This window comes from Phalangium opilio, unplaced genomic scaffold (assembly GCF_054372755.1).
Source record: "Phalangium opilio isolate 3A_F unplaced genomic scaffold, DU_Popi_V2 ptg000352l_1, whole genome shotgun sequence".
In the NCBI taxonomy this organism is placed as follows: domain Eukaryota; kingdom Metazoa; phylum Arthropoda; class Arachnida; order Opiliones; family Phalangiidae; genus Phalangium; species Phalangium opilio.
This window is the reverse complement of record NW_028324228.1, coordinates 5,102,164-5,128,852: the sequence shown is the minus strand read 5'-3', so window position 1 is coordinate 5,128,852 and position 26,689 is coordinate 5,102,164. Positions and strand designations below refer to the sequence as shown.

The following is a 26,689-nucleotide window of genomic DNA, read 5'->3' as shown; positions in this document are numbered from 1 at the left end:
ATGGAGCGACCGTGCCGAATTTACTGGTGCCGAATCGCCACTGGGGTAAAATATGGAAGGGTTCTAGCTAACTGAGAGCCGTGTAATGTGGTTCTAGCGAACTGAAGATACACAATAGAGCATTTCCTTCAGGGGAAAGCAAAAATTTGAGAGGAAAAGGATTTCTATTGTTCATCTTCAGTTCGCTAGAACCACATTGTACCGCTCTCAGTTAGCGAGAACCCTTCCAGCTTTCGACCCAGCGGGGCTTCGAAAATCGGCACGGTCGCTTCATTGTTAGTCTCGATGCTCGCTAGAACCCTTTTCGCTGGAAGTCGGCCTTTAAGCTTTTGTTTGGTTTTTGGAACTCACGAAATCATAAGTATAGCACACTTGATTCGATTTAGAAACAATTATAGATCGAACGATTTTCACGTTTTCAAAATCCATTAAGTTAGGCTTAAAACCTTTAACTAACTTGTTATTGGCAATTAAAAACCATTCGCGTACCGTTTCTGCACCGCTGGCAGCCTCTATTTTTTGTTTACTTTTTTCGAGGTTTTTTTTTATCTAGTCCGAATATGTCATTTGCGTCTGTATGACCTATCCCCACAAGATCCAATAGGAATGCGCAGAGCAATGACGGACATGAAAGGGGTGGGGCTTACTTGTCCACTAACACCGGCGTAAGAATAAAAGCGTAAAATCTCGTTACTTAGGTCTTCCTATAGTAAATTCCTTCTTGTTATAACAGAAGTAAAAAAATTTAAGTAATAATTTTACAACAGTTAAAGGTAGCGCATCGAGGGGCTATTCACTCAAATTTTTTCTGTACGCCTGTTAAGTACGGTACGATGTGGCTACTATTTCGAGCCCTTGGGTCGCCTTGTTAAGAAAAGATCCGCTTCAGGCTTTTGAAAGTGTTGGGAAAGAAACAATGTTGACATCGCTAAAACATTCACACTGTTATATTGCAGTAACCCTCAAATTTGGTTTTAATATGATGGACAACTGTATCGAAGCTCGTTGACTTGAACGCGTTTGAAATTAAATTTTTTTCTCTTAAGTCCGGTTTTGGAGTTAGCGAGATGGGGATGGGTAATACTGTCCAGGTAGCTAGAATGAGAGATTCAGTTTCAGGCGGAAAGAGTACTAACTGTACTATTTGTAATGGCTGGGTTGCTGTTATTTATTGTAGTCGTCGTTGAAAACTTCAATATGTATATAGTTGTAAGCAGTTTTTAGCTACGAGTTTTGATTATGTTCTGTGAGTGTGTGTGTTTGTGGTTTTCATGGGGATGTTGGATAGACGAAAAGACGTTTTTATCTAAAAATTTAATCTACCCCGACTGTTGGGCCATCTTGATACTAGCATATTCGAAACTAACACGCCCTCCCCACTCCTGCCACACCTAGTTATATCCACGTAAATTTTATTTGCGTGACTTGTTGTAAATTTAGGCTATACGGCGATTGATTCACATCAATGGATATGAAAAAGCGCAACTGCGTGAACTTTTGGTGGAAGCCAAGCGTCTCTTGTAACCCTAGCCGATCGCCGCGTATATCTTAATCCTAACGATTATAATGTTGCAGACTGGTGTCTATTTGGTATAGACGAGTATATGATGGTGTTATTAGAAGCCAATAATTTCAGATTGGCATGTGTGGTATATACGAAAGACTAGTGCATGGTGTTGTTGTTATGTAGATAGCTGCGAACGTGGTCCGGAAATTGCGAACACATTTACTCCGGTTTGCCAACTGCGAACGCGGTGTCAGACACACACACAGCAAGGCAGTGTTATACCTCTCCGTAACATCATCGTCACTCTAAGAGGTAAAAATCTAAAGAGAACTGAATTCAAAAACTGTCTAATCATCTACTGTATAACTTCATGTCCGTTATTAGATCGCCGCGGTTATAGGTCTTACTTTCTTCGTTGCATGTGCTCCTTTTGAGTGGCTACGGATAATTTATCTTCATTGTGGAGAAACGTTAACAATAATGATGGATAACTTTGAATATTGTTAAGGGGTAACGAGAGGGTAGTCTTTTCAGACCAATCGAATGGTCAATAGAACTCGTAATAATGCTTGAATGACTCATTATTTAAAATATTAACGCCAGCAGTAGCTTATCAATGATATCGATAGTTGCAGTTTCATAGATGGCTGCTTTCGTTATTAATGCGTTCGTTTACTAATTCTATGATAAACTCCCCATGATAGGGTATCAACTTGAGTGGTGGTCAGAAGCAAAGGGTCAACGTGGCCAGAGCAATTTATCGCGATGACGATGTTTATCTCTTCGATGACCCGTTGGGAGCGGTTGACTCGCACGTAGCTAAACATCTATTCAGCGAAGTCATCGGACCAAAGGGATTTCTTCGAAAGAAAGTAAAAAAGGTTCCTCTTATATTTTCTACGAAAGTGCTAAGACACCATTAATGAGTGGTCGTTTTGTTTTAAGTGAAAGACCATTATTTTTACAAGAAGGGAAATAATAATTAGTCTTCTGTCTTAAATTATTTTTAACATACCAAAAACCCATTCAGCTTAGCACCATTTTTCAAATAATTTGAAGAGACTGTCATGTCACATGTATATAGCATTCGGATTCACCTATCATTACGTTCAGTGACAGGAAAGAGCTGGGTTCTCTCTGGCATGCCGCGGCAGACACGAATCATCTACCAACATACTATATAAATACTAACGTATTATGGATTACCCATCTAGGTAACAAATATGCGCTACACTCGAGAGAATGAGTAGGTAGTCGCGGAAGGTCACATGGGGAAAGGAACTGTATCTCTCCGGAGAATCTTGAGTGGTGCCTTAGAAATTTCGTCCATGGGCAGAGAGCAAAAACTCAACAGGTTAGCGGAGGGGCTCAAGTCTTATATTTCCTTCTCTGGACGGGCACCTTAGCGAAATGCCTTCTGGGAGCTAAGAGATGGGAATCCATTATACGTTACTTTTATTAATATCCAGGGCCGGATTAAGCAATTTTGCACCCGGGGGCCGATATAGTGTGCGCCCCCTTAAGTCGGAAAAAACGGAACAGAAAATGTCCCTAAGGGGGAATAGTTTAACTCAATGCGCCCCCAACAAGCCTTGCGCCCGGGGGCCAGTACCCCCTCGGCCCCCCTTTAATCCGGCCCTGTTAAAATCTATGCTTTCAAGCTCCCTTGGCCTATTCTCCGGTTTTGGTTGTTTTTAAATAAACACACCCATGCGGGTAATGCTGTTTCAAAAATAATCTCGGAAAAAGAAAAATAATACAGCAATAGCGCCATAGCGTGACCAAGAAACGTCGAGGACCTATAAATAGCTAAATCGCGTAGAACATCACTGTTTTTAAAACAACGCCTCATATCTTTCCGTTTTTCATTTGGATATCAATTAACTAAAATTAATTCAGAAACACAAACTACTTGCATATTTTAGACATGCAAAAGTGGTGGTACTTTCCATTAAAACCCGATCGGAGCCTCCGAAATGATCTAGGTCCGTGCGTGTCGATCTTTATGTGGGGAAATATCCAGTTTCATAAAGGAAATATTTTTACCCTATATGTGTTCTAGATGGCGCTGTTATTACCGTTGCGACCGGGGTCTTCCATAAGTTATCGTTGATATTTTAGGAACCAATTATAAAAATTTTATGAAAGAGAAACGTTTCACACATAAATTAACGTTGTTTTGTTTAGGAGATATTCACTTTTTATTGAATCTTTTGGTTAGATTGTATGGACAACAAAATTAATTACGAGATTTTCTTCTTGAAGTTGCTAATTCACAGTTTTAATATACCATAAGAGGATTTTTTGTACCCTTCGTAACCTTTAATTTTTTTAACCTTAGCTTTTTTATCCTTTACTTCTTTGGCATGATTGTTTAATAAAGGTCTACGGAAATTATCTAAAATATTTTTTTACTATCCACGACCTCGGCTTCACCGCTCTACGTCTATGCCTTGCCCAAATATTGTAGCAGTCGACGGGATCACGATGCTGAAGTTCCTTATTTTACGGTACTAAATGCGCCACCAAGCGAGAAAACACGGCGAACTAAATTAGTTAAAAAAAATATTCTCGCTTCGCGATAAGCACGGGCTTAGATCATTTCGGAGGCTCCGACCCGATTGTAGTTGAATACGCAGCACGGAAAGTATTCATGCAGTGTCTTTACCTTGAAAATAATTTCAGCTGACATCTCGTATATACTTAGTTATTTAAATGGAATAAATTTCGATTTCAATCTGTGCAACTCCATTAATAGCGGATCGAAATTGATCAAAATATATTGATGCTTTAAGTCTGAAGCTATAGCAAATGAACCCTTACGAGTCTCTCGCTTTTGAAGTTGCTTCTGTATATGGTAGTTCTATGTTCGCTCAACAATTTTTAATTCAATTTCCTACAGACGAGAGTTTTGGTGACGCACAACTTGAGCTTCATCCGAAAAGTGGACGAGATCTTCTTTATGAACAACGGACGAATCATCGAAAAGGGTACCTATGACGAAATTATGAGTCGTGATGGAATGGCGAAAGATTATTTCACTCAACACATGAATGACATGAGCGACGAGAATAAAGAAGAACCGTCGTGAGTAATTTGGAGATATATCAACACTTTCTACCGCCAGTACGTAGTATAAAACCAAAAAAAGCTTTAAGTTATTGAACTTTTCACTTTCATTACAAAATAACAGCGAATTTATTTCTCTGACCTTATTTCAAATTTCTTGATCTGATTCTGTCAAAGTTAACACTCTTTGCTAATTTATGGATTTTGGTAATGCAATTTTTCAGTACTTTATATATCAAAGCTGAGAGATTTCATCTTGCATCCCAAGGAAAGGTCTCAAATGAAGATGAGGCAAAACTCATGACTAAAGAGACGCTTAAAGAAGGAAACGTACGTACTCTTTAATATACGTAGAGAGTTTGGACTTTTCTTTGCCTCTTCTAATAATCTCTTGACAAGTTTTTCCTCCTGATATTTTTATTGTGCATTTGCAGATATCCGTATCAAAATACAAACAATATTTTAAAGCCTATGGTATAACATGGTATGCGATCTTCTCAGTAATAACCACCAGTGCTACAGTCCTAAATTTTGTGTCAATATACTGGCTGTCTTTGTGGTGCGCGGACTCCAAGGAAGATTATAAAGCGAACCCAGACTTAAAAGCAACCCGTATAGCAGTCATACTCCTTCTAGGTCTAGTTCAAGCAGTTACCACATTTAACTCGATAACCATGAACATCTTTCGCAGTCTACGAGCGGCAAACCTTCTACATGAGAAAATGCTCGACAGCGTATCTCATTCTCCCATGTCCTTCTTCGACACGACTCCCGTAGGAAGGATACTCAATCGTTTCTCCCAAGATATTGATTCCCTTGACCAGCAACTACCGTTAATGTTAAGACTAACCAATTGGGGATTGATCTTTTTAGTTGTTTTCCCGTTAGGAATTGCAATATATTTACCATTGTTTCTAATTCCCTGCATTGCTGTTGTTGTTGGATACCTTTTACTTCAGGTAGGAACTCGATTTTAGTGTTCCGTCATATGTAATTATTCAGTATCACACGGTACTATTTGGTCTCGGAATATTACGGTTTCTGTACTATTAGGCCTCGTGATTTTTTGTTCTCGGGACGGTTTGGTCTCGTGATTATTTGGTTACCTAATTAGCTGTCACCTTTTCCAAAACAATAGTCCCAATAATCCGTTGCCACAATTTTCAAAATATTGTCCTATTAATTAGCTGCCACCTTTTATAATATTTCTATTATAGTTAAAGGAATGGTATACCCATAAACCTTTTTTTGCTGTAATCCCTTTAATTACACCCAAAACCATGATTTCGAGAGTTGAAAAAATTTTACATTAAGTATATTTTAAATTAAATCAGAAAAACTAATTGCATGGAGGACCTTATAGCGCCTGTATGGTGCTTTTCCGCAAAGCCAGAGAGAGTGCGATACGTCACTCTCATATCTTAATTCAGTCCTCCATCTTATTAACCGAGGGATCTATAGAACAAGCTTCTACTAAAAAGTAAACTCGACTATTACGCGGTTGAGCGCTAGACCGGCGACAAGGTACGTTGGCAGCGCCCGTAGAGAGAGCCGTAGTCAAGCCCGTATAGATCGCCGTAGCCAAGGCCCATAGTACGCTAGCGAATCGTGGCATATCGTAACCATTTTGATGCACTATAAGGGTAGTTACAGTGATCGGGAACAGTATAAAAACTAACCGCACACCTAGAGTTAACACTCTGACAGTCTTTTATAATACAACTTGGCATTTCGGTAATTAATTTTGATTCAAATTGATCAACGAAACGACTAACGAGAGCTAAACATACTTGAAGACTAAATTGTCAGACAAAAAAACCCGACCGGCTAAATTCTTCTGCTTGGAGTGCTAAAATCTCATTGGCTAAACGTCTATTTAAACCAGCCAGTCATCTGGCAGGTCTGGCCAAGCACTTCTTTATAAAAGTACTAGTGACGCTAAGAGACAAAAAAAGTTATCTGGCAGGTCTGGCCAAGCACTTCTTTATAAAAGTACTAGTGACGCTAAGAGACAAAAAAAGTTTATGGGTGAACCATTCCTTTAATAAATTGTTCGTGCTAAGAGGCTGACTTTTCATATTCATTATATAAATAATCTTCTTACCTCCAAACAAGGTTGGAATAGGTTTGGTTGAGTAAATGCTGAAGGGGTGATAATTTTTTTATAACGAGACTTTTGCGTCCAGAGACCAATTTGTCCCGAGACCCATTTGTTCCAAGACCAAACCAGAGCGGAGAGCTCTGGTCTTTGGCGCATTCCACATGCATACCAATCTGTAGCTTTGGCTTCTACTCCATGATCATCGATAGGGTTAAGATATACGCGGCGATCAGCTAGGGTTACGAGAAATGTCTGGCCTCCCTAAGGTGCGATCGCCCCGGACGCCACCAAAGGTTTTCGCAGTTGCGCTTTTCCTTATCCCTTACTGTGAATCAATTGCCTTATATACCCTAAATTTACTAAAATTCTGAAGGTGTTCGCTAAAAGTCAAACGTTTACAATAGCTATGTTTAAAATGATTTTAGGAATAAAGTTTCTTAAATCGACTTAAGGCTCTTTCAGACGATCGAACTTTTTGACTCAGCTAGATGGATCAACTCGAGTTGACTGAACTAGTTGGATCGTGTGTATAGACGCTAGATGAGTTGAGTCACCAAAAAAGATGGCTAGGAAAAATTGGATCAGTGATCCAATTTTTGCTGACTCAACTTCTTGATTTCATTTCTTCAGTCAATCAAAATGAATTACAAAAAAGCCTTTTTCGCGGGTTATTTCGTAAGTGCCAAGGTAGGTGGCGCTTTAAAAGTTCCATTTGACGTTAAAAGTTTAGTCGTGTGAACTTACACTTTTGCCTTCTAAAGTTGGGTAAAGGCCCGTTTACATTACCCAACTTTAGTCAGCTGACAAAGCCGATCTGACCAGTCAGGCCAGATTGTCAGGCAATATGAACGTTTCACCCAACCGTACTATTGTCAGGTTCAAGCTCGGATTTTAATCGGGTAGGTAGGCGATTGGAGTCGGGCCGACTAAAGTCAGAGAGGGAGCAAACCAATCACAATAAGCCTTGGCTATTACGTCATGGGACACGTACTGGTTTTCTTTCAGCTCGAGAGAGAGAACCGACAGTATCGGCCATTATTTAAGTGTCGATGAAAACCTGAAAAATGATTTCGGGCCTTGGCCATTTTTAACATGGGTTAATTATTACGTTTTGATGATAGTTCCTCATTGAATATTATCAGAAGTAATATAGTAGAGAAGTTTCCAATATTACTTCTGATATTATTGACCTTTATTATGTTCTGAACTGCAGAAATTTAATGGGAATAGCTTTGATGCTCGTAAAGTAGTCGAATTTATTCGAGAATAAGAGTTCATTTAAAATCCAAAACAAATCATTAATATCATTATGTACCGCTTTGTACGTCCTATTGTGTTTCGAAGGTAGTCGGCCCGACTGGTTGGGTGGTGTGAACGAGTGACCTGACTTGACTAATTTGGGTGACAAGTCGGCCTGACAAGTCTATGATTAGTCAGCTGACTAAAGTTGGGTAATGTGAACGGGCCTTTAGTTGATACAAGTTTTTTACCCATCGAGCTGAATCAATAAGTTGGATCGTCTAAAAGAGCCTTTATTTATAATTAAGGTAAAATACTGACGATTAAAATAATTAATAACAATTATATTCATTTAATTATTTAAGAAAAACCTCCTTCAGAAAGACACCCATCAAAATTTATGTAGAACGAGCAATGGAGATTGTATCTGAAGTTGAAACACTACGCATTTCATACTTAATATGAAGCGAGTAATTATGACTTGTCTCATTGCAACACAAACCATGGGAACTATTCAAAGTTAGTAAAGGACGAGTAATGGCATGGTTGACAGTTTATAAAGGATAGAGACGGTTGTATTTTCATGATAAATTAAATCAACAACGAAAGCTAGAGTGTGATACACTTAGAGCTTATTTAAAGAACTGTTGAGGTGCACAGCAAAAGCCTAAGCAATATCCTTCCAAATCTAAATAAGCTTCTAGATTCCACCCCTTGGTTCATACTCCCTTCTTGTTTTCACCATCTGCTGGCATGAAAAAATTCTCACAAAACCATAATATTTTCCATTTTTCAAAATATTAAGTAAATATGTTTGGGCATTACGATTTATTCAGTAGTTGCAAAAACGGATTTATGGGATAAGAACGTCGGATCGTAGCTTTAGCCTCTAGTACCATCCTCGCATACTTTATTGAGAAACTTCGTCTGCTTATATTTAGACTCCACCCACAAATTCGATCTCTAGAAGTAGCTATATACAGAATTTGTGGATGGAGTCAAAATATAAGCAGACGAAGTTTCTCAATAAAGTATGCGAGGATGGGGAGTGAATTCGCTAACTCCGACGTTCTTATCCCATAAATCCGTTTTTGGTAGTTGTGTAGCTAAAGAGCTCTGTTTCATTTCGAAATTGAAAGAGCATCTTTTCATATTTATATTTCAAATGAGTTGCTATATTAGATTAAGCTATACTACATTTATATATAATAATTGAAAGTTAAGCTTTAATTTAATCCTGCAATTGCTTAGGTTTCGGTTCGGTTCGGATTGATTCTATTATTGGAGAGTAAAGACGCCGATGCCAATATTGGTGTTGTTTTGTGTCCTCATTGAGGAGGCCCTAACGGTTCAGAGTGAGCCAAAAGTTAAATACACATATAAATAAGTAGCATAAGGTCTTTAAGGGGGAAGTCTAGCGATTTGAAGTACGCAGATAAGCCACTAGAGGCAGCACTTTACATTTTTGTTTTGCCTAATCGAAAATATAGATGGCTCTGAAAATCGTCCCTTGAGAAGGGGTGTTTGGGGGGTGGTGAAAGGTCGACTGTCAGGTGCGAAAAATATCATGCCTAAATAAACTTTATGGGGACAGTCTAAGTTGCTAATGCAGGCGAAACTATTTCTATGGAAAAAATAATAAAGGCTAAAACTGTCGAAACCTTCCTAGAAAAAGCAGGGAAGGTTAATCCCTAACAGGACAAAGAAATTGGGGGTCTATGGTTTGGTATCTACCAAACCATATATCAATAGCTACAAAATTCGCCCACCTTCGAGAAAGGATACACAAGGTAAAAGCTCTATATACACGAGAATGGCCTATTCAAAAAAAATCTCCCCCCCATTCAATAGAAGGACGGTGTAGAGAAAGATAATATGACGGTAAAATTTGGAGAGCATGGGGTTATACAAGGGCGTGGACGAATGATTGAGAGGAACGCCTAGAACTCGCCCAGGGTTGAGATAAGGTATATATCAAAAGCCAACTCATACATAGTGCCATAGTGGTGCCATCTTTAGAAAACCTGAAACGCGGGCTTCGGATTACAAATTTCGCATTTAATTTAAATCTATTTTAGCTAGAGTCATCAAAGCAATCATTTGCTACAAAGCCTCGGTACGGACCGCTGACAATTGGAATTTTGCAATTCGAGCGTTTAGAACTAGAGATTTCAGTTCAGGGAGTTGTCTATTTTAAATTAAAATTGACGAATTCTAATTATACTTAAAAAAAATTCTCAAAACTATATCAATCGCTACAATAGACATTAAATTTATTTTTAAAACAAACCGCGATGTTCTATCTAATTTAGTTATCTTGTATTTAGTTCAAGAAAATTTGCCTTTATTTCTTCAAAAGGCTAGACTTCCCCCTTAAAAGAAGAGTAGAACCTTCTCTCCGTTATCAACTTTTATGGCAATATCCCAACGAATTTGTTCTATTGACTAATATTCTACTCTATAAGATGTAATTATTGGTTGGAAGTGTCGTCTGCTTTACTGTATTTCCTTTTTCTAGGCGGGCAGTGTTCTTCAGACTATGCAAACCACGTTTTAACCTAGAAGCAGAGTGCAGGAGGCAGTTTCAAAGAATTAAAATAGAACCATGAGTGATGACTTCAATAAGTTCGCCCCGGTTATAGGTTTTATTGGCCAAGCTACCATTCTTTAGATGCATGTTCTCGTTGTAGAGAAATGTTAACAAACATGCAATATAACTAAGAATATTTTTTAGGAGTAACGAGAGGGTAGTATTTACAGGCCAATCGAGTTGTCAATGGAACTCTTAATAAGTCTTGAATAATTCATTATTTAAAATTTTATCAATATATAGCGCTAGTGCAAATTCAGAAAAATAAGTAGATAGACAGCCCTTAGTCTCGATTCGGAGAGGTTTAATTTGGTTTCCCAACTTGTTTATATTGTGATATTAATTCAGAAAATCTCTTGAAGGGAGGGTGAAATGGAAAATCAAGTGATTTTTATCGATTCATCTACTAATCATAAGATATATCTGCATAGTGAAACATCCAAGATATAACACATAATGATTTTGAAAAAAAAATATTTTGAAATTCCATGGTTAATTTTAAATAAGTGCCTCCGACAAATCGCGTACCGGCCTGCCTTTGTGTTAACAAAATTCTTTTGGCACGCTCCGTGTCGAATGAAATTTATCGCGATATTTGATCAAATTTATGTCACAATCGTGGAGGGTGCCACGAGAATTTTGTTAACAAAAAAGCAGGGAGTTACGCAATTGGTCGGAGGTACTTATTCAAAATTATCAATGATATTTCAAACTAATTGTAATTTTAAAATCATTCGGCGTTATGTTTCACTTTAAAGTTTGGTCTTATAATTAGTAAAATAATGTATAAAAAAATCACCCGATTTTCCTTTTCACCCACCCTTTAAAGCGAAAGGAATGAAGCCTTGGTGCCATGAATGTACTAACCGAAACTGTTTCACCCAGACCTTTCCCGCAAAATTAAAATAACAACAAATCTTTGAAATATTGAACACCTTAAAGCGTTTTGGCAATAATATATTTTACTGCAAAATGTTGTAGAAAGCATAGACGGTTAACCACCGTCGTGCTCGCGCCCACTCCCGGGGGAATTACTTCATTACATCGAATTTAAACTGAAGATTTTTCTATATCTTTTTCAGCGTTTCTTGATGTCGAGCAATCGTCAATTCAAGCGGATAACAAGCTTGAGAAATTCCTTCTTGTTTTCGCACGTAGGAGGGTCAGCGGGTGGCAGTACTGTCATCAGGGCGTGTGACGCCGTAGAGATCTTCGAAGGACACTTCCTGAAACTGATCGATGAAAGTACTGCAGCCAATTATATGATGGACATGGCTCAAAGGTAATTTTGTTAATTACGTCAGTAAAGCCTGGTTTCAGTTGCAGTTGTTCTTTTTGGTTTTGGAACGAAAGCTTTATCACCATCTACGGTACATTTTTACCTTTGAGTTAAAACCGTGCTGTAGATGCAAAGCAAAGCGGGCATTCCAAGTCGCTACTCATTTCTTTAAGTCAATAAAATGCAATTTCTTTCCAGATGGCTGACAGTACGCTACAATGTCTTGGGCAATTGCTTGATGTTTTGCACCGCAATTTTTATAGTTTTGAGCAAAGCGACTCTGTCGGCTGATTTTGTAGGATTGATCTTGGCAAATGCCGATCGGGTAAGCGCTACCATTGAAGGCGAAGCCTGTGCAGTGGCGTAACTACAGGGGAGCAGAGCCCGCAACTGCGGGCGGGCCCATGGCTTTTGGGGGCCCTTTCGAAATTTTGCTTATAGACTGATTGTCCAATATTTTATAAAGTGTCCTATAATTTCACAAATCGTCCAATTAAGTCCTATATTTTTGAGATTTCAAAGTAATTATTTATAATCCCAGCTGTATGACGTTTACAACGCAGAATTAGTGATATCATGAGTTAATAATATGTTAGCTCCCTATAAGTTACTCAGGCTCCATAGGCGTAATGTATCCAGCGATTTCTTCCCATTTCGCCCGCGCGGGAAAAAATCCGATTGTTGCGCTCTCTCTTGTCGAAAAAAAAATGCCGCTCGTACGGCTCCTCGACCTCGAGTCCTCGGCTGCTTTTTCACCAAGGGAGCGTTTTAGTCGTGAATGTTTATGTTTTAACAATTTAACATTAAATCATGGCGTTTGAGTCAGTACTGAGAGAAAAAAATGCAGGAACTCAATGCAATTTGCCGATATTGATAAAGAATGCTAAAGATAAGAGTTGTTATTGTTACTTGAAACGAGAAAGTTATACAACATCTAAATCCAATCCACGGATCTCTTAACTGTTTTCTTAACCGAGGCTACTGAGCGAAATATTCGGCTGCTTAAATAGCTCCGATATCATTAGCTAGCTTCCACTACACGCGCTTCCGGGGGAAAACCGGAAAGAAGAGTAAATAAGATTTTCGTTCACGTGGCGGCCGCAGAGCGTCGCATATAATTGGGAAGCCGGCGGCGCGGGAGAAAACGCTGGAGTATAAAAATGAATTGCCTGAGTAACTTATAGGGAGCTAACATATTATTAACTCATGGTGATATCTCATTACGTCAGATCCAAAAATCGCGTCGCTCGCTTCGCTCGCTCAGGAATTTTTAATTTACAATTCTAACATAATTGAATTTATTCGATTATTTAAGGTTTTTATATGAAATGATAACAATTACATTCCATTCTCAGCTGCTCACTCTGCACTCCAAAATACCACAATTGAATTTTGCTTCAGACCTTTCAATTAAATGTCTAAGCCCACAGATTGAACTGAATTATAGCACAGACCTTTAAAATATGCTTTATTATAAAAAAGAGTTTTGAAAATCTGTCATCTCTGAAAACATCTCTTCCTGCCTGACCCTTTTAAAGAGCTTGATTTGGTCACTTTCACTCACTGAGGTCTCTTTTTGCTTACAGTTGCATTTTAACTAATAGTCACACTTTTTCAAGTAAATCTTAATGAATGTCTGCGTGAGCCCTTCAGTATTTGTTTAAATCTTGGTGCGATGTAACGCTCATTTGAAGAGTCTTACGTTCTCAATAAAAGTATATTATCCACACTCTAAATCTAATCATTTATGAGTCCCGTATAATCCTCTAATTTGATTAATCTGGTCCTATATAATGCTATAATTTTGCGAAGAAAATCCTACTTTTTGTTTTAAAAATTCTTTGAAGAGTTGAGGCCCTGCATTGCAGTTTAGGGGAGTGAGCCATGTATGATAAATCTTAATCGAGAGCGGTGACAGGGCGCATTGCTATAAATTATGAAAGGGAAAAGAAGTTATGTTCGTGATGCTTTCATAGTTTCTGAAAGCTCGACACTCAATAAGGGGCCGTAATTGTCGGGCTGCGGGCGGGCCCAACAAACGTCGTTACGCCACTGAGCCTGTGTATAAAATCCATTTCCACAAGCTGAAATCTCTGCTGGTTTTACGTTTACCTCTTGATACTGAAGAGTGAAGACCCGATTTAAACCCTGATCGATGTTCTGCCGTTCGTAAGAAATGCATCTACCAAGAACACAATAATTCGAACTTATCTTCACAAGTATTTTTATAAATACCTAATCTCTATCCTAAGCTAACTTACCCTTCACTTGCCAAACTTAACCTTATAATATGCACCAATCAAAATATTCCTCGAGAAAAGAAAATTATACTGAAGATGTGTCAATTTTAGTGGAAAGCAGTTGGAAACTTAATATGTTTGTAGAAGGCGGATGGTAACTAAATCTAATATTGGAAGGCGGTTGGTAACTTAATATATTAGTGGAAGGCGGTGGTAACTTAATATATTAGTGGAAGGCGGTGGTAACTTGATATGTTAGTGGAAGGTGGTTGACAACTTGATATGTTAGTGGAAGGTGGTTGACAACTTGATATGTTAGTGGAAGGTGGTTGACAACTTGATATGTTAGTGGAAGGTGGTTGACAACTTGATATGTTAGTGGAAGGTGGTTGACAACTTGATATGTTAGTGGAAGGTGGTTGACAACTTGATATGTTAGTGGAAGGTGGTTGACAACTTGATATGTTAGTGGAAGGTGGTTGACAACTTGATATGTTAGTGGAAGGTGGTTGACAACTTGATATGTTAGTGGAAGGTGGTTGACAACTTGATATGTTAGTGGAAGGTGGTTGACAACTTGATATGTTAGTGGAAGGTGGTTGACAACTTTATATGTTAGTGGAAGGCAGTTGACAACTTGATATGTTAGTGGAAGGCGGTTGACAACTTGATATGTTAGTGGAAGGCGGTTGACAACTTGATATGTTAGTGGAAGGTGGTTGACAACTTGATATGTTAGTGGAAGGTGGTTGACAACTTGATATGTTAGTGGAAGGTGGTTGACAACTTGATATGTTAGTGGAAGGTGGTTGACAACTTGATATGTTAGTGGAAGGTGGTTCACAACTTGATATGTTAGTGGAAGGTGGTTGACAACTTGATATGTTAGTGGAAGGTGGTTGACAACTTGATATGTTAGTGGAAGTTGGTTGACAACTTGATATGTTAGTGGAAGGTGGTTGACAACTTAAGTGGAAGGAGGTTGGTAACTGAATATACGTTAGTTGAAGGCGGCGGTTGGTAACTGAATATATGTTAGTGGAAGGCGGTTGATAACTTAATGTACTATTGTGAAGCTGTCGGCAACTAAGTATACTATTGGAATGCGGTAGATTACTTAATATATTAGTAGCCTTATTTGTTTAGTGGAAGGCGGCTGGGAACCTAATACATTAGTGGAATGAGGTTTGTAACTAAAGAAACTAATTGGAAGGTGGTGAAAACTAAATCTAGCCGATCCCACAGATACAAAATCCGAAGAACCCGACCCCAAAGATACAGATTAGGAAGTATCCGACCCAAAAGATACACATAAGAGATTACCAACTCCAAATATACAAATTCAGAAGTAGCCGACCCCACAGATACAAGTTCAGAAGTATCCAACCTTAAAATTGCAAATTCCGAAGTATATCAACCCCATAGATATAGATTAAGAGGTACCCGGCCCAAAAGATACAAATACAGAAGTATTCGACCCCACAGATAGAAGTTCCGAAGTATTCGACCTCAAATATACAGATTTATCCAACCCCAAAAGAAACAGATGTATCCGACCCCTCAGATACAAATTCAGAAGTATCCGACCCCTCAGATACATTTTCAGAAGTATCCGACCCCTCAGATACAAATTCAGAAGTATCCGACCCCTCAGATACAAATTCAGAAGTATCCGACCACAAAGATACAAGAAATGTCACAAGTATCCGACACCAAAGGCATAAAAATTCACAAGTATCCGACATCAGAGGTAGAAATTCACAAGTATACGACACCAGATTTACAACTTTACATGTATCCGACACCACAGTTACAAATTCACAAGTATTCGATTCCACTGAAACAGAACTATCCGACCCTAAAGATACAAATTCAGCAATATACCGAATCGTTACTATAGTTTTTAAATGATTCAATGTGCTGGAATACCAAAAAAAACTCTTGTTATTCCTATGGGAAAATTAGCGAAAAATTGTGAATTTCTATATACTTACGTGAGACAGTGCTATAAACCCACACGTTTACCTCTTATTATATAATTGCCTAAAACTATAGTGTATAGTCCATCGACGTGCTAACTTCACCTTTGCTTTAAAGATTACCCGCAACCCACACGTAACTCATAATTACAAAGGTGCAGAAAACTGTTGTGAATATCCACTCGACGAGCTTCCTTTATAAGGGCATCCGATATACCATTATCCTTTAATTATCTTTATTTTTAAATTAATTACAATGAGATCTGCTACTTCATGGAGGTTTTTTTTTAAAAACTTTAATTAAAAGTATTATCACGGGAGCTTTCGGACCGCGGTCCCTCTTCAGCCGTTGTTAAATTTAAAATGTTTAATTAATACACAACTAATAATTCAGTTTTTTTTACATACATATTTTTTATATATAGACAGTGATACGCCCCCTATTTTTTAAGATTAAAACCCCCCCAACCATTTGTATTTATCAACCCTTGGTCTAAGTTCAATTTTTTAACACAAATTTTGTGTTCCATGTAGACCAAAAATAGATAAAATGAAAAAAACGGGAGTGGTGTATGAAATTCAATGTAATTGCAACAAGTTGGGAAAACCAAAATATTACCTCTCCGAGTCAAGACGACTACTTACAAACTTATTTACCCAGATATGGAAATGTTTCTTAAGTTAAAATGTATGAAATATTAAAGCAGTATACAAAGCATAGCAAATATACTGTAAATCAGACGACATTTTACATCCAATAATGATATACTTGTACACATTAAAATCATCCGATGGGGGAGAAACGGGAAATGAAGAGATAAAACTTTGGAGGGATACTACCTTTACGTGTTTGTAAAGGCCCAATTTTCTACTCCTCAACTGTATGCCCTCTATGTTCAAAGCCATATTCACATCAGGGTTGCCATATAAACACTATCCACTCGTTTCACCTCAACGATTTTCTTAGTTTGTCAACATGACTGTTAACGTTACATAACACCAAAGCTTATTTGTGGCTACACACACTAAAAGTAAATGCGTACCATAAAAAGCATGAAAACACGAAGCTATTATCCGATTACGATCAGACCTTTCACTGGTCTGGGCTGCGTTCAGCAGAGCTCACCAAAAAAGACAGCGGATTTTGGAAATGTTTACCGGTGAGCTCTGTCGTCATAGCTTCTCTCCGGTCATCGGCGTTTTATAAATGACGCTAGCGCAAGGTACCAAGGCTTAACAAAAATTGTATGATAACATATTTATAGAGATAGATAACAACTTTTATAATTAAAATTGGAAACTAGCATATCTCTCAAAATTCTCGCGTGATCAACTGGTTTCACGCCAATTAAATAGCTATAGTCCCAAAGAGCTATTTGTATTAATTCATCCATGGTTTTTTCGCCAAGCTGAGAACTACACGTTTTACGTCACGTTATCCAAAAAGCCGACTATTTTCTTTGAGGACCGCGCTAGCTCAGCGCTAAGCACCGTGACGTCAAAATTCAAAAACAAAATCCCGTTATGTAGGACACTGTTAACAGCGCTGGGCTCTGCTGAACGCGGCCCAGATTTCCACCATGATTATAATATCTAAGCCTAAAGTGTACTTAACTTTCGGCTCACTCTGAACCGTTAATGTCTCTGCATTACAGAAACGAAATCCAAACCCAAGCGTTTACTTTTTGGTTCACTAGGCCTATTGACAAATAAAAGTTCTCTTGACCAACATAGGAGCATTGTACTTGAATTCACTTTAGAAAGGATTATGCTATAAACAGATGTAGTATAGCTTAGGTAATATATAAACATCCATTTTAAATAATAATATTAAAAAACAATTTTGGAATATCAAAATGAAATAGAGCTTTAAAGCTACAAAAGTACTAAATGCATCATAATTACGAAAAGTATTTCCACATATTCACTTTATATTAAGGATAAAGGGAATATTATGGTTCTGTAGGATTCCTTTACACATCAAAACAAAACGAACTTCTAACGCAGCGCACTACTGTAACAACGGACGGACACACACAGACAAAAGCATAGACTGCTTTTTAACTCTTTCCGTATTAATTTTGAATTGAGAAACAAGATTATCTTAAATATTAAAATTAATATAATTAATATTTAATATTTTCTTCGCTAGTTATTCGCCTTATTGAACGTTACATCGTTTTAAAATAGAACAATTAAACATTCTTGAGAGACTTGACTAATATTGGCGTTTGAAATGAAGCATACGCCGGTTGCTTCGCCTTATTCAAATAGGTAGTATATAAGGGTGTCGAACTACAGTTAAAAGCAAGAACAACCGCAATTGCGAAAACCTATCGTGGACAACCCACCCTAGGGAGGCTAGACGTTTCTCGTAACCCTAGCTGATCGCCGCGAATGTCTTAAACCCAACGATGACGATGGAGTAGAAGCTAGGTGTGCAGACTGGTGTCCATGTGGGATGGACAAAAACAAAGACCAGAAGATGGTGGCGTAGAAACCAGGTGTACAGACTGGTGTCCATGTGGTATGGACAAAAACAAAGACCAGAAGATGGTGGTGTTAGAACCCAGTGTGTACAGACTGGTGTCCATGTGGGATGGACAATGACCAGAAGATGGTGGTGTTAGAAGCCAGTAAGTACAGACTGGTGTCCATGTGCGATGGACAAAAACGAAGACCAGAAGATGGTGGTGTTAGAAGCCAGTGTGTACAGACTGGCGTCCATGTGGGATGGACAATGACCAGAAGATGGTGGTGTTAGAAGCCAGTGTGTACAGACTGGTGTCCATGTGGGATGGACGAAGGCCATAAGATGGTGGTGATTAGAAGCCTGTAAGTACAGACTGGTGTCCGTGTGGGATGGACAAAGACCAGAAGATGGTGGTGTGAGAACTCGCCATAGAGTAGCCATTTCCGTGACTGTGAAAGCAGTTCGGAAATGGCGAACACGTTTGCTCCGATTTGGAAACTGCGAACGCGGTCACGTGGGTGTAACAACAGACACACACACAGACACACACACAGACACACCCACACACAGACAGACACACACGATCGTTACAGAACCTCTCCGTGACATACGTCACTCGGAGAGGTAATGACATACGTCACTCGGAGAGGTAACAAGAAATATGTAGGTCAAACAAAACGACAATTAAGAAAAAAACAAATGGAACACAAAAATTGTGTTAAAAAATTAGACGAAAATAATGGATTGGCAGCTCACATTAAAAAAGAAAACGACCATCAAATTGAATGGGATTCAATAGAAGTTTTATGTCAAGAGACGAATTGGTATAAACGATGCTTCAAAGAAGCAGTTTATATTAAGGATAGAGCAAAATTGAACTTAGACCAACGGTTGATAAATACAAATGGTTGGAAGGGGGTTTAATCTTAAAAAATAGGGGGCGTATCACTGTCTATAGATAAAGAATATGTATGTAAAAAAACTGAATTATTAGTTGTGTATTAATTAAACATTTTAAATTTAACAACGGCTGAAGAGGGACCGCGGTCCGAAAGCTCCCGTGATAATACTTTTAATTAAAGTTTAAAAAAAAAACCTCCATGAAGTAGCAGATCTCATTTAAATTAATTTATAAATAAAGTTATAGGAACCATGGATCAAAATTTTAATATTTATGATCCTTTCATTATAGTCGTCTAATCTGTGAAAGTTATTATATTCTTAAATCTAACTGGCTATTTTGATAATTTCCCCTGAATTTTGAAAATAAATTGTGCAGGCTTTTCTAGCATGTGGAACAATTATTTATTTTCTACAAATTAGGTAATAATTTAATATTTTTAAATATTAGCTCCTGCAATTTCTGAAAATCTTCATCGCTGCCACTACGGGTTTTGAATCAAATGTTGTCTCTATAGAAAGAGTAGACGAATACTGTCGTTTGGAGTCCGAGGCTGAATGGGAGAAACCAGAATGTCAACCGCCAGCTGACTGGCCTCAAAGAGGACAAATCATATTCCAGAACTACAGCACCAAATACCGAGAAGGATTAGATTTGGTCTTGAAGGACATAGATGTCAGAATCGAAGCCGGCGAGAAGGTTGGCGTGGTGGGGCGGACAGGCGCTGGGAAGTCGTCGCTGACGCTGGCGCTCTTCCGCCTTATCGAGGGGGTGAGCGGCCAGATCGTCATAGACGGAGTGGAGGTGGAGGGATTGGGCTTATCCGATTTGAGATCGCGACTGACTATCATCCCACAAGAGCCAGTACTCTTCTCTGGCACGCTCAGACTCAACTTGGATCCCTTTGGGCAACATGACGACTTGCGATTGTGGGCCGCCCTCGAACACTCGCACTTGAAAACCTTTGTGGCGTCACTCGAGCAGGGACTGGATCACCCCGTGACCGAAGGAGGTAACAACCTGAGTGTCGGTCAGCGTCAGTTGGTCTGCTTGGCTCGTGCCTTGTTGAGGAACACCAAGATCCTGATCTTGGACGAAGCGACGGCCTCGGTCGACATGGACACCGACGATCTCATTCAAGAGACCATCAAAATTGAATTCGCCAACTCGACCATTATTACCATCGCGCACAGAATAAACACTATCTTAGACTACGACAAGTTAGTTTACCAACCACTTAAATCAGCTTAAAACGATTGGCTAATGTGATGTCTTTTAATTTTTCAAAGGGTGATGGTTCTCGATCAGGGACGAATTACGGAATTCGACTCCCCACATGTTCTCTTGAGGAATAAACAGACAATGTTCTACGATTTGGCCAAAGATGCTAACATAGTTTAAGTCAGCTTAAAATTACGCACTATACCTTAAGTTTAATGCTATGTACAGTTCGTTAAGAGTCTTATTAACTACTTATTGCATTTAGTTCATTACTAAAAGAGCACTTGGTGTCTCAACTAGTTAAGATATCTATAATACTTGAATAGTAATTGCTCAAATCAAATTATTAAACGTTATCAGCACAAATAATAATAAAAATACACTCTTTGAAATTAAGCCTTGGCTTTTGGATATGTGAATAAGGCGAACATAACCTATCGTAACCAAAAACCGAAGTGGTACGGTACGTCAGCCGTCTTCTACCCCTTGATTTGTTGCGTGAAATATGGCTTGACACAACAGAAAAGGCCTAACTTGAATATAATCAAATTTTTTTAAACAAAACAAAGAGGATTGGCTTAACTTACTACTAGAGTTTCTTCTATTTTACGCTAGTTTGTCGGAAACTCGCAAACTCTAAGACTATTTGAAATGTAGCCGAAGCTTCTCTTTTGCTGCTTCTAAAGTTTTAAAATGGTTGGAAAAATTTATTCGCTGTATAGAATTACGTCCACCATAGTCCCCATTTTTCTTTTCCACGGAGATCTAAGCCACAATTAGCCCAGAAAAAAAAATAAGTTCGTAAATTCTAATGGGATAGTTGTCTGTTTTGAAACTTAATTAGTTTCCGATTGGACAGATGGCGTGACAATCGATGGAACGCTATTTTAATTTGTGCAAAGAGGAAATCGAGTAATTTCATTGGTCAGTAACATAACCAGAATCCCCTTAAGCCATAATGAGATACATAAGAAAACAACATTGAATTTTTAAAAATTCTTGATTCTTTTAATTTGGTCTAAACTTTCACTATTACGTGCCAGCAAGGCAACATGGAAATGAGAAAAGTAGTTCCTATTTTGGGCTACAATAACTATTTTTAACGCTATTATATGTATTCTATATTGCACTTTTAAAACTATATGAGCCCGGCATATTTACACTTTTGCCCAATTTCTACAGGGTGAAATTAGTATTATTAAAAAGTAACAAGTACTTTCCTGGAGAATAAACTAATGAAATGCGGATATCATCAGCTTTTCTGTCAAAGACGAAATAGATCTTTTAAGATGTACACATGTGAACTTTCAACGAGTTCACGCATATTTCGAAAAAGAGAACGATGAAGGAGGCGGAGAAACCAAAGATACAGACGCTAAAAATGGCCGTAAAAGCTTTCAAGTTGATTACGACGAAAGCATCTGGTTCTTCGACTGTCTGACAAGGATAAGATTCCACTTTGAGAGATGGGTTCAGGTCCTCGTAGCAATCACCCTCAGTCAGCTGTCGCAATCTGACAAATGAGAAATTTAACTGCAGCATAATTAACGCAGAACTAAAGAGGGTGGGAACTAACCTTTTGTTGACTGTCGCAATCAGGGTTTGAGAAATGTTGTTGCTGAAATGCATCGCCATGTAGGATGTCATTAAAGGCTTGCTTAGTTTCATTTTACAAGTTCCTGTCTTGGGATATATGGCTTTGATTACATTCCACAGAAAGGTCCCAGAATGGATAATGAATTTCTTACGATTTTCAATTGCGGCATGAATGTTGCCATTTTTTAGTAAGTTGCTTAATTTCTGGTAACACGTATGTGGGTTCGCGTCAGCTCGCTTTGTTACTTCCGCAAATGCGGTGCTAGTAAATGCATTTTTCTAAAAGGGAAATTTTAAAAATTAGTCTATAATGCTCAATTTTTCTTAAAACCATTTTAAAGGAGACATGTTTTCAGAAAAACTACCAAATTTCTAGTTCCTGGCTATATCTAGCAGGCTGGCAGCACGGCTGGCAGCGTTCCCTACTACAAGGTTTAGTTGACAGGTGGATATGGTGTTTTACGTACCAAATTAAACTCTAGAAAAAAGATGGGTCCTCCAAGACAAAAATATGGAGTTCGGTTTGATGTATAGAGCATTGAAGAACAAGTAAGTTTTAACCTGTTAATTTTTAAGCCTAATCGTAAATATTGTACAAGCTTAGAGGCTAACTGTGTCTCTAAATTTTCTTTCCCAATATATCTTATGCCGTGATTACAAACACCCATTAAAGGGAGAGGATTGTGGAAAGTTGATAGTTTTCGTTCTTTCGTTTATTTAATCGAGTGTTCAAGTTTAGGCCACTTCAGTAAAAGGTTTCATCCTCTAAGACACAAACAGTGAAATGTTCATAAAAACCATTGCTTACTAAAATTACCTGGACAAAACTGGAAATTGCAGTGCCTTTCGTGAATAAAGGATCTGCATCCGGAAAGTGAAATACATCGTCAATGTTATCGAAGGGAAGGGCTTCTGTTTTGTTCGAAAATTGCAATGTCATTTCCGAAGACACAAAAACCAATACTTCGAAAGAAGCCAGACTCCACACGACTGAAAGAAACCGAGTAACTCCCTCGCCCTTCAAACCTTGGGGACCTTAAGAAAACAGACGGTTAAAATTGTAAAACGGACGAAGATTTTCTATTAAGGTATTTACTCGTTCCCAGAAGGCATTGCAACAAAAACATGGGAGGAAGTTCCGATTTCACTTTTCCGTATTTAGAGCTTAGTTTCCCCGCAATGTAAATGAGCAGAGCCAGCCCAAAGAGAACCACAACTATCTGCATGAAACAACGATCATTTATTATGACCTCAAATTTCAAGGTAACATATTAAACTGTTTAGTCTACGGCAGTTCGTGTCGTTATTAGCTTTTACAATTTTTTAGAAATTACTAATGTTAATTTACCCATTTGTCAACAACAGAGTAAAGGTCATTTTCGTTTGATTGATTTGTTCCGAATAATATTTCCGTCCTCACAATCAAAAACAGGTGTGAAGTATTAAAGCCATTGAAACGATCCTGGGACATGACCAATGGGTTTAAAGAAAAATCTCCCTCCTGTGATAGGAAAGCGTTCATTGTATTAAAATAAGAAGCTGGTCGCGTATTTCAAATTACACAACGACTGACATTTCTCTGGAGCATACCAAGAACCCCATTCCACGAATTACCAACTTTTGCACCCCAACTATGTTCCGTACTGGGGATGATAGTAACGCTGTCAAAATATGTTGAGGAATGTGGTTATTGGATTGCAAAAACAACGTGAAAACTGACTCAAAATTTTATTACTTGATATTGTCAAAACCTTTAAGAACACGGAGGAATTTAATCATATAGCCACCTATCTCTCCTTGGCCATTCAGGACTAAAACACTCCCTTGGTGAAAAAGCAGCCGACGACTCGAGGTCGAGGAGCCGTACGAGCGGAATTTTTTTTTTCGACAAGAGAGAGAGCGCAACATTCGGATTTTTTTCCCGCGCGGGCGAAATGAGAAGAAATCGCTGGATACATTACGCCTATGGAGCCTGAGTAACTTATAGGGAGCTAGCATATTATTCACTCATGATACAATCTATCAGAAGTAAATAGCAAAATTCCGATAGGAACTTTATTTAGGGGTATTTTCCACCTTCCGTTCGATTTTTCTGTATTTTGCGTTCGTGTGACAAATATATTAATTTCCATAACATGAATTTCATTTCAAGTTTTCACACATTCCCTTAAAAGCTTTAATATGTACCCAACTGAGTGAAGTTTTCTTTTGTATAAATAACCACTTGGTAGCAGAGCAAAGCCAATGGAGGCCAATCGATACTGTACCTATAAAATATAGCTTTAAATATAGAAAATAGCTTTCAGTTATCGATTTAAATCAGACTTTATATAACGTTTCCCTGAAAAAGAATTGAAATATTATTATTTTAAATTGTCAATCGTGTCCCACAAAATCAAGTCTTATCAATTACACCCAGTTTACAGTGGCATTTTGCTTTTATTAATTAAAACTCTACAATTACAGCTAGTAAATTGTCAGGATTAATTAGTTCTACGTTGATGCATAGGATTTCGATTATCAATTTTAGCTCAATTAAAATAAATAGAAAATACAATTAATTTCATATTTTTATGTAAGTTTTTATTATTAATGTTCGTTTTTTCTTCAAAGCACCTCTTCTTTATCACCATTTTTTCCTAAGCTAAAAATTAATCTAAATTTTAATCATTAAGTTCTAGAATAAACATTTTTTAAAAGCCCCTCATAATCAACCATTATCTAACCCGAAATATAGAAAAAAAATGTTTTCATTTATAGGATATCTTATGAAAAACCAAAATCTTTATAAAAAATAAAAAATTTTATATAATTATTAACAAGTTGGAATAATCAACTCTCCGAGTGAAGAGGAGGACTACTTCTACAAACTTATGTTCCTAGATATGGAATTATTTCTCTCTTTTTTTAAGTAAAAATTTAAGAATTATTAAAGCAGTATTCCAAGCATAGCGATTCATTAGCGAATATACAGTAAAGCAGACGACATTTTATATCCAATGAGGATGTCTTGGAATCAGTCAATCGGGAAAAAAACCGGAAATGAAGTGTATAAATTTTAGAGATATATAACCTTTGTGTTTGTAAAGGCCCAATTGTCTACGCCTCAACTGTTTACCCCATATTCACAACTGGTTTGCAGTGTAAACACTATAGTTTCGTTTCACCTCAACGATATGCTTAGTTTTCCAGCATGAGTGTTAACGTTAAAGCAAAGCGCGGGTCCAGTGGATCCCCTACAAGTTGGCTTTCCTTACGAACTCCAGTTTTGGCTTGGCGAAGGCAAGAGGCATTTGTGGGCGGGATTTATAAGTGCTCATATAAATCCCGCCCACTAGGCTTTGCCAAGCCAAAACGGGAGTACAGGAGGAAAGTCGCCTTGTAGGGGATCCACTGGACTCGCGCTTTCCTTTAAAGGGAATGAGAAGCTTCGTTTGAAAAACCTCTGATTTATATAACAAAAGAGTAAATTAATTTCTGTGAATTCAAAAATATCAAGCTTTTAATTTTCCGATTTCTGGTTATTTGGCAATATGCATTTGAAAATTCTTCATATGAAATTATTTGAAATCCACTTTTTGAAAGACTAAAACATTTGTCGTAGGCTGACGTCACAGATATGTTTTTCACGTGAGATGGTGGCACTCTCGCTGCTTTCAGACCCAGAGTTTAGATGGGCGAGAAGCTCGAGACACGTATAGGATTCCCGCCCGTTTTTCCTCACGTCATAGTGATGTCATCAAACGGGCGAACAAGCTCGACAAGACAAAATTATTGATATATCGAAACTGAGTTTTCGTGATTTTTCAATGGATTTTAAAAATAGAAACTTTGTTTCAATTATATTAAAAACTTCATTACAGACACTAAAATCGAGACCCAAAGTTTATTGCACCTCAGGCCTCAATTATTTTCTCTTTGGTTCACTAGGTCTCTTGCTCAAGCAAAGATTCTTCTATATACAGATGTAGCATAGTTCAAGTAATATATATAAACAGCCATTTCAAATAATAATATTAAAAAATATGATTGGATTATCAAAATGAAACAGAGCTTTAAAGCTACAAAACTACTAAAGGCATCGTAATTACGAAAAATATTTCCTAATATTCACTTTATATTATGAAACAAGTTGGGAAAACCAAAATTATACCTCTCCGAGTCAAGAGGACTACTTACAAACTTATTTACCGATATATGGAATTATTTCTCTCTTTTTTTGTGAAGAGCAATTGCAGAAGTTAAAATTTATGAATTATTAAAGTAGCATTCAAAGCTTTGCGAATATACATTAAAGCAGACGACATTTTACATCCAATAAGGATATGCATTGTACACATGAAAATCAGACAATGCGAAAAAACAGGAAATGAAGAGTATACATTTTGGAGAGATATTACCATTTTGTGTTGGTAAAGGTCCAATTGTACACGCCTCAACTGTATAGCCTTTATGATCAAAGCTACATTCACACCTGGATTGCCGTGTAAACAC

At 37.8% G+C, this 26,689-nt stretch overlaps 1 protein-coding gene across 1 annotated transcript; it reads left to right on the top strand.

Annotated features, from left to right (window-relative positions):
- Positions 1 to 20,779, top strand: LOC149607118 (ATP-binding cassette sub-family C member 2-like). Its single transcript, XM_089860427.1, has 11 exons — positions 1 to 45; positions 1,047 to 1,146; positions 1,576 to 1,649; positions 2,212 to 2,379; positions 4,410 to 4,594; positions 4,801 to 4,906; positions 5,011 to 5,535; positions 11,589 to 11,788; positions 11,984 to 12,110; positions 19,829 to 20,598; positions 20,668 to 20,779. The coding sequence occupies exons 1-11, from the start codon at positions 1 to 3 to the stop codon at positions 20,777 to 20,779; spliced, it is 2,412 nt and encodes an 803-aa protein (XP_089716553.1).
- Positions 20,780 to 26,689: the final 5,910 nt, after the last annotated feature.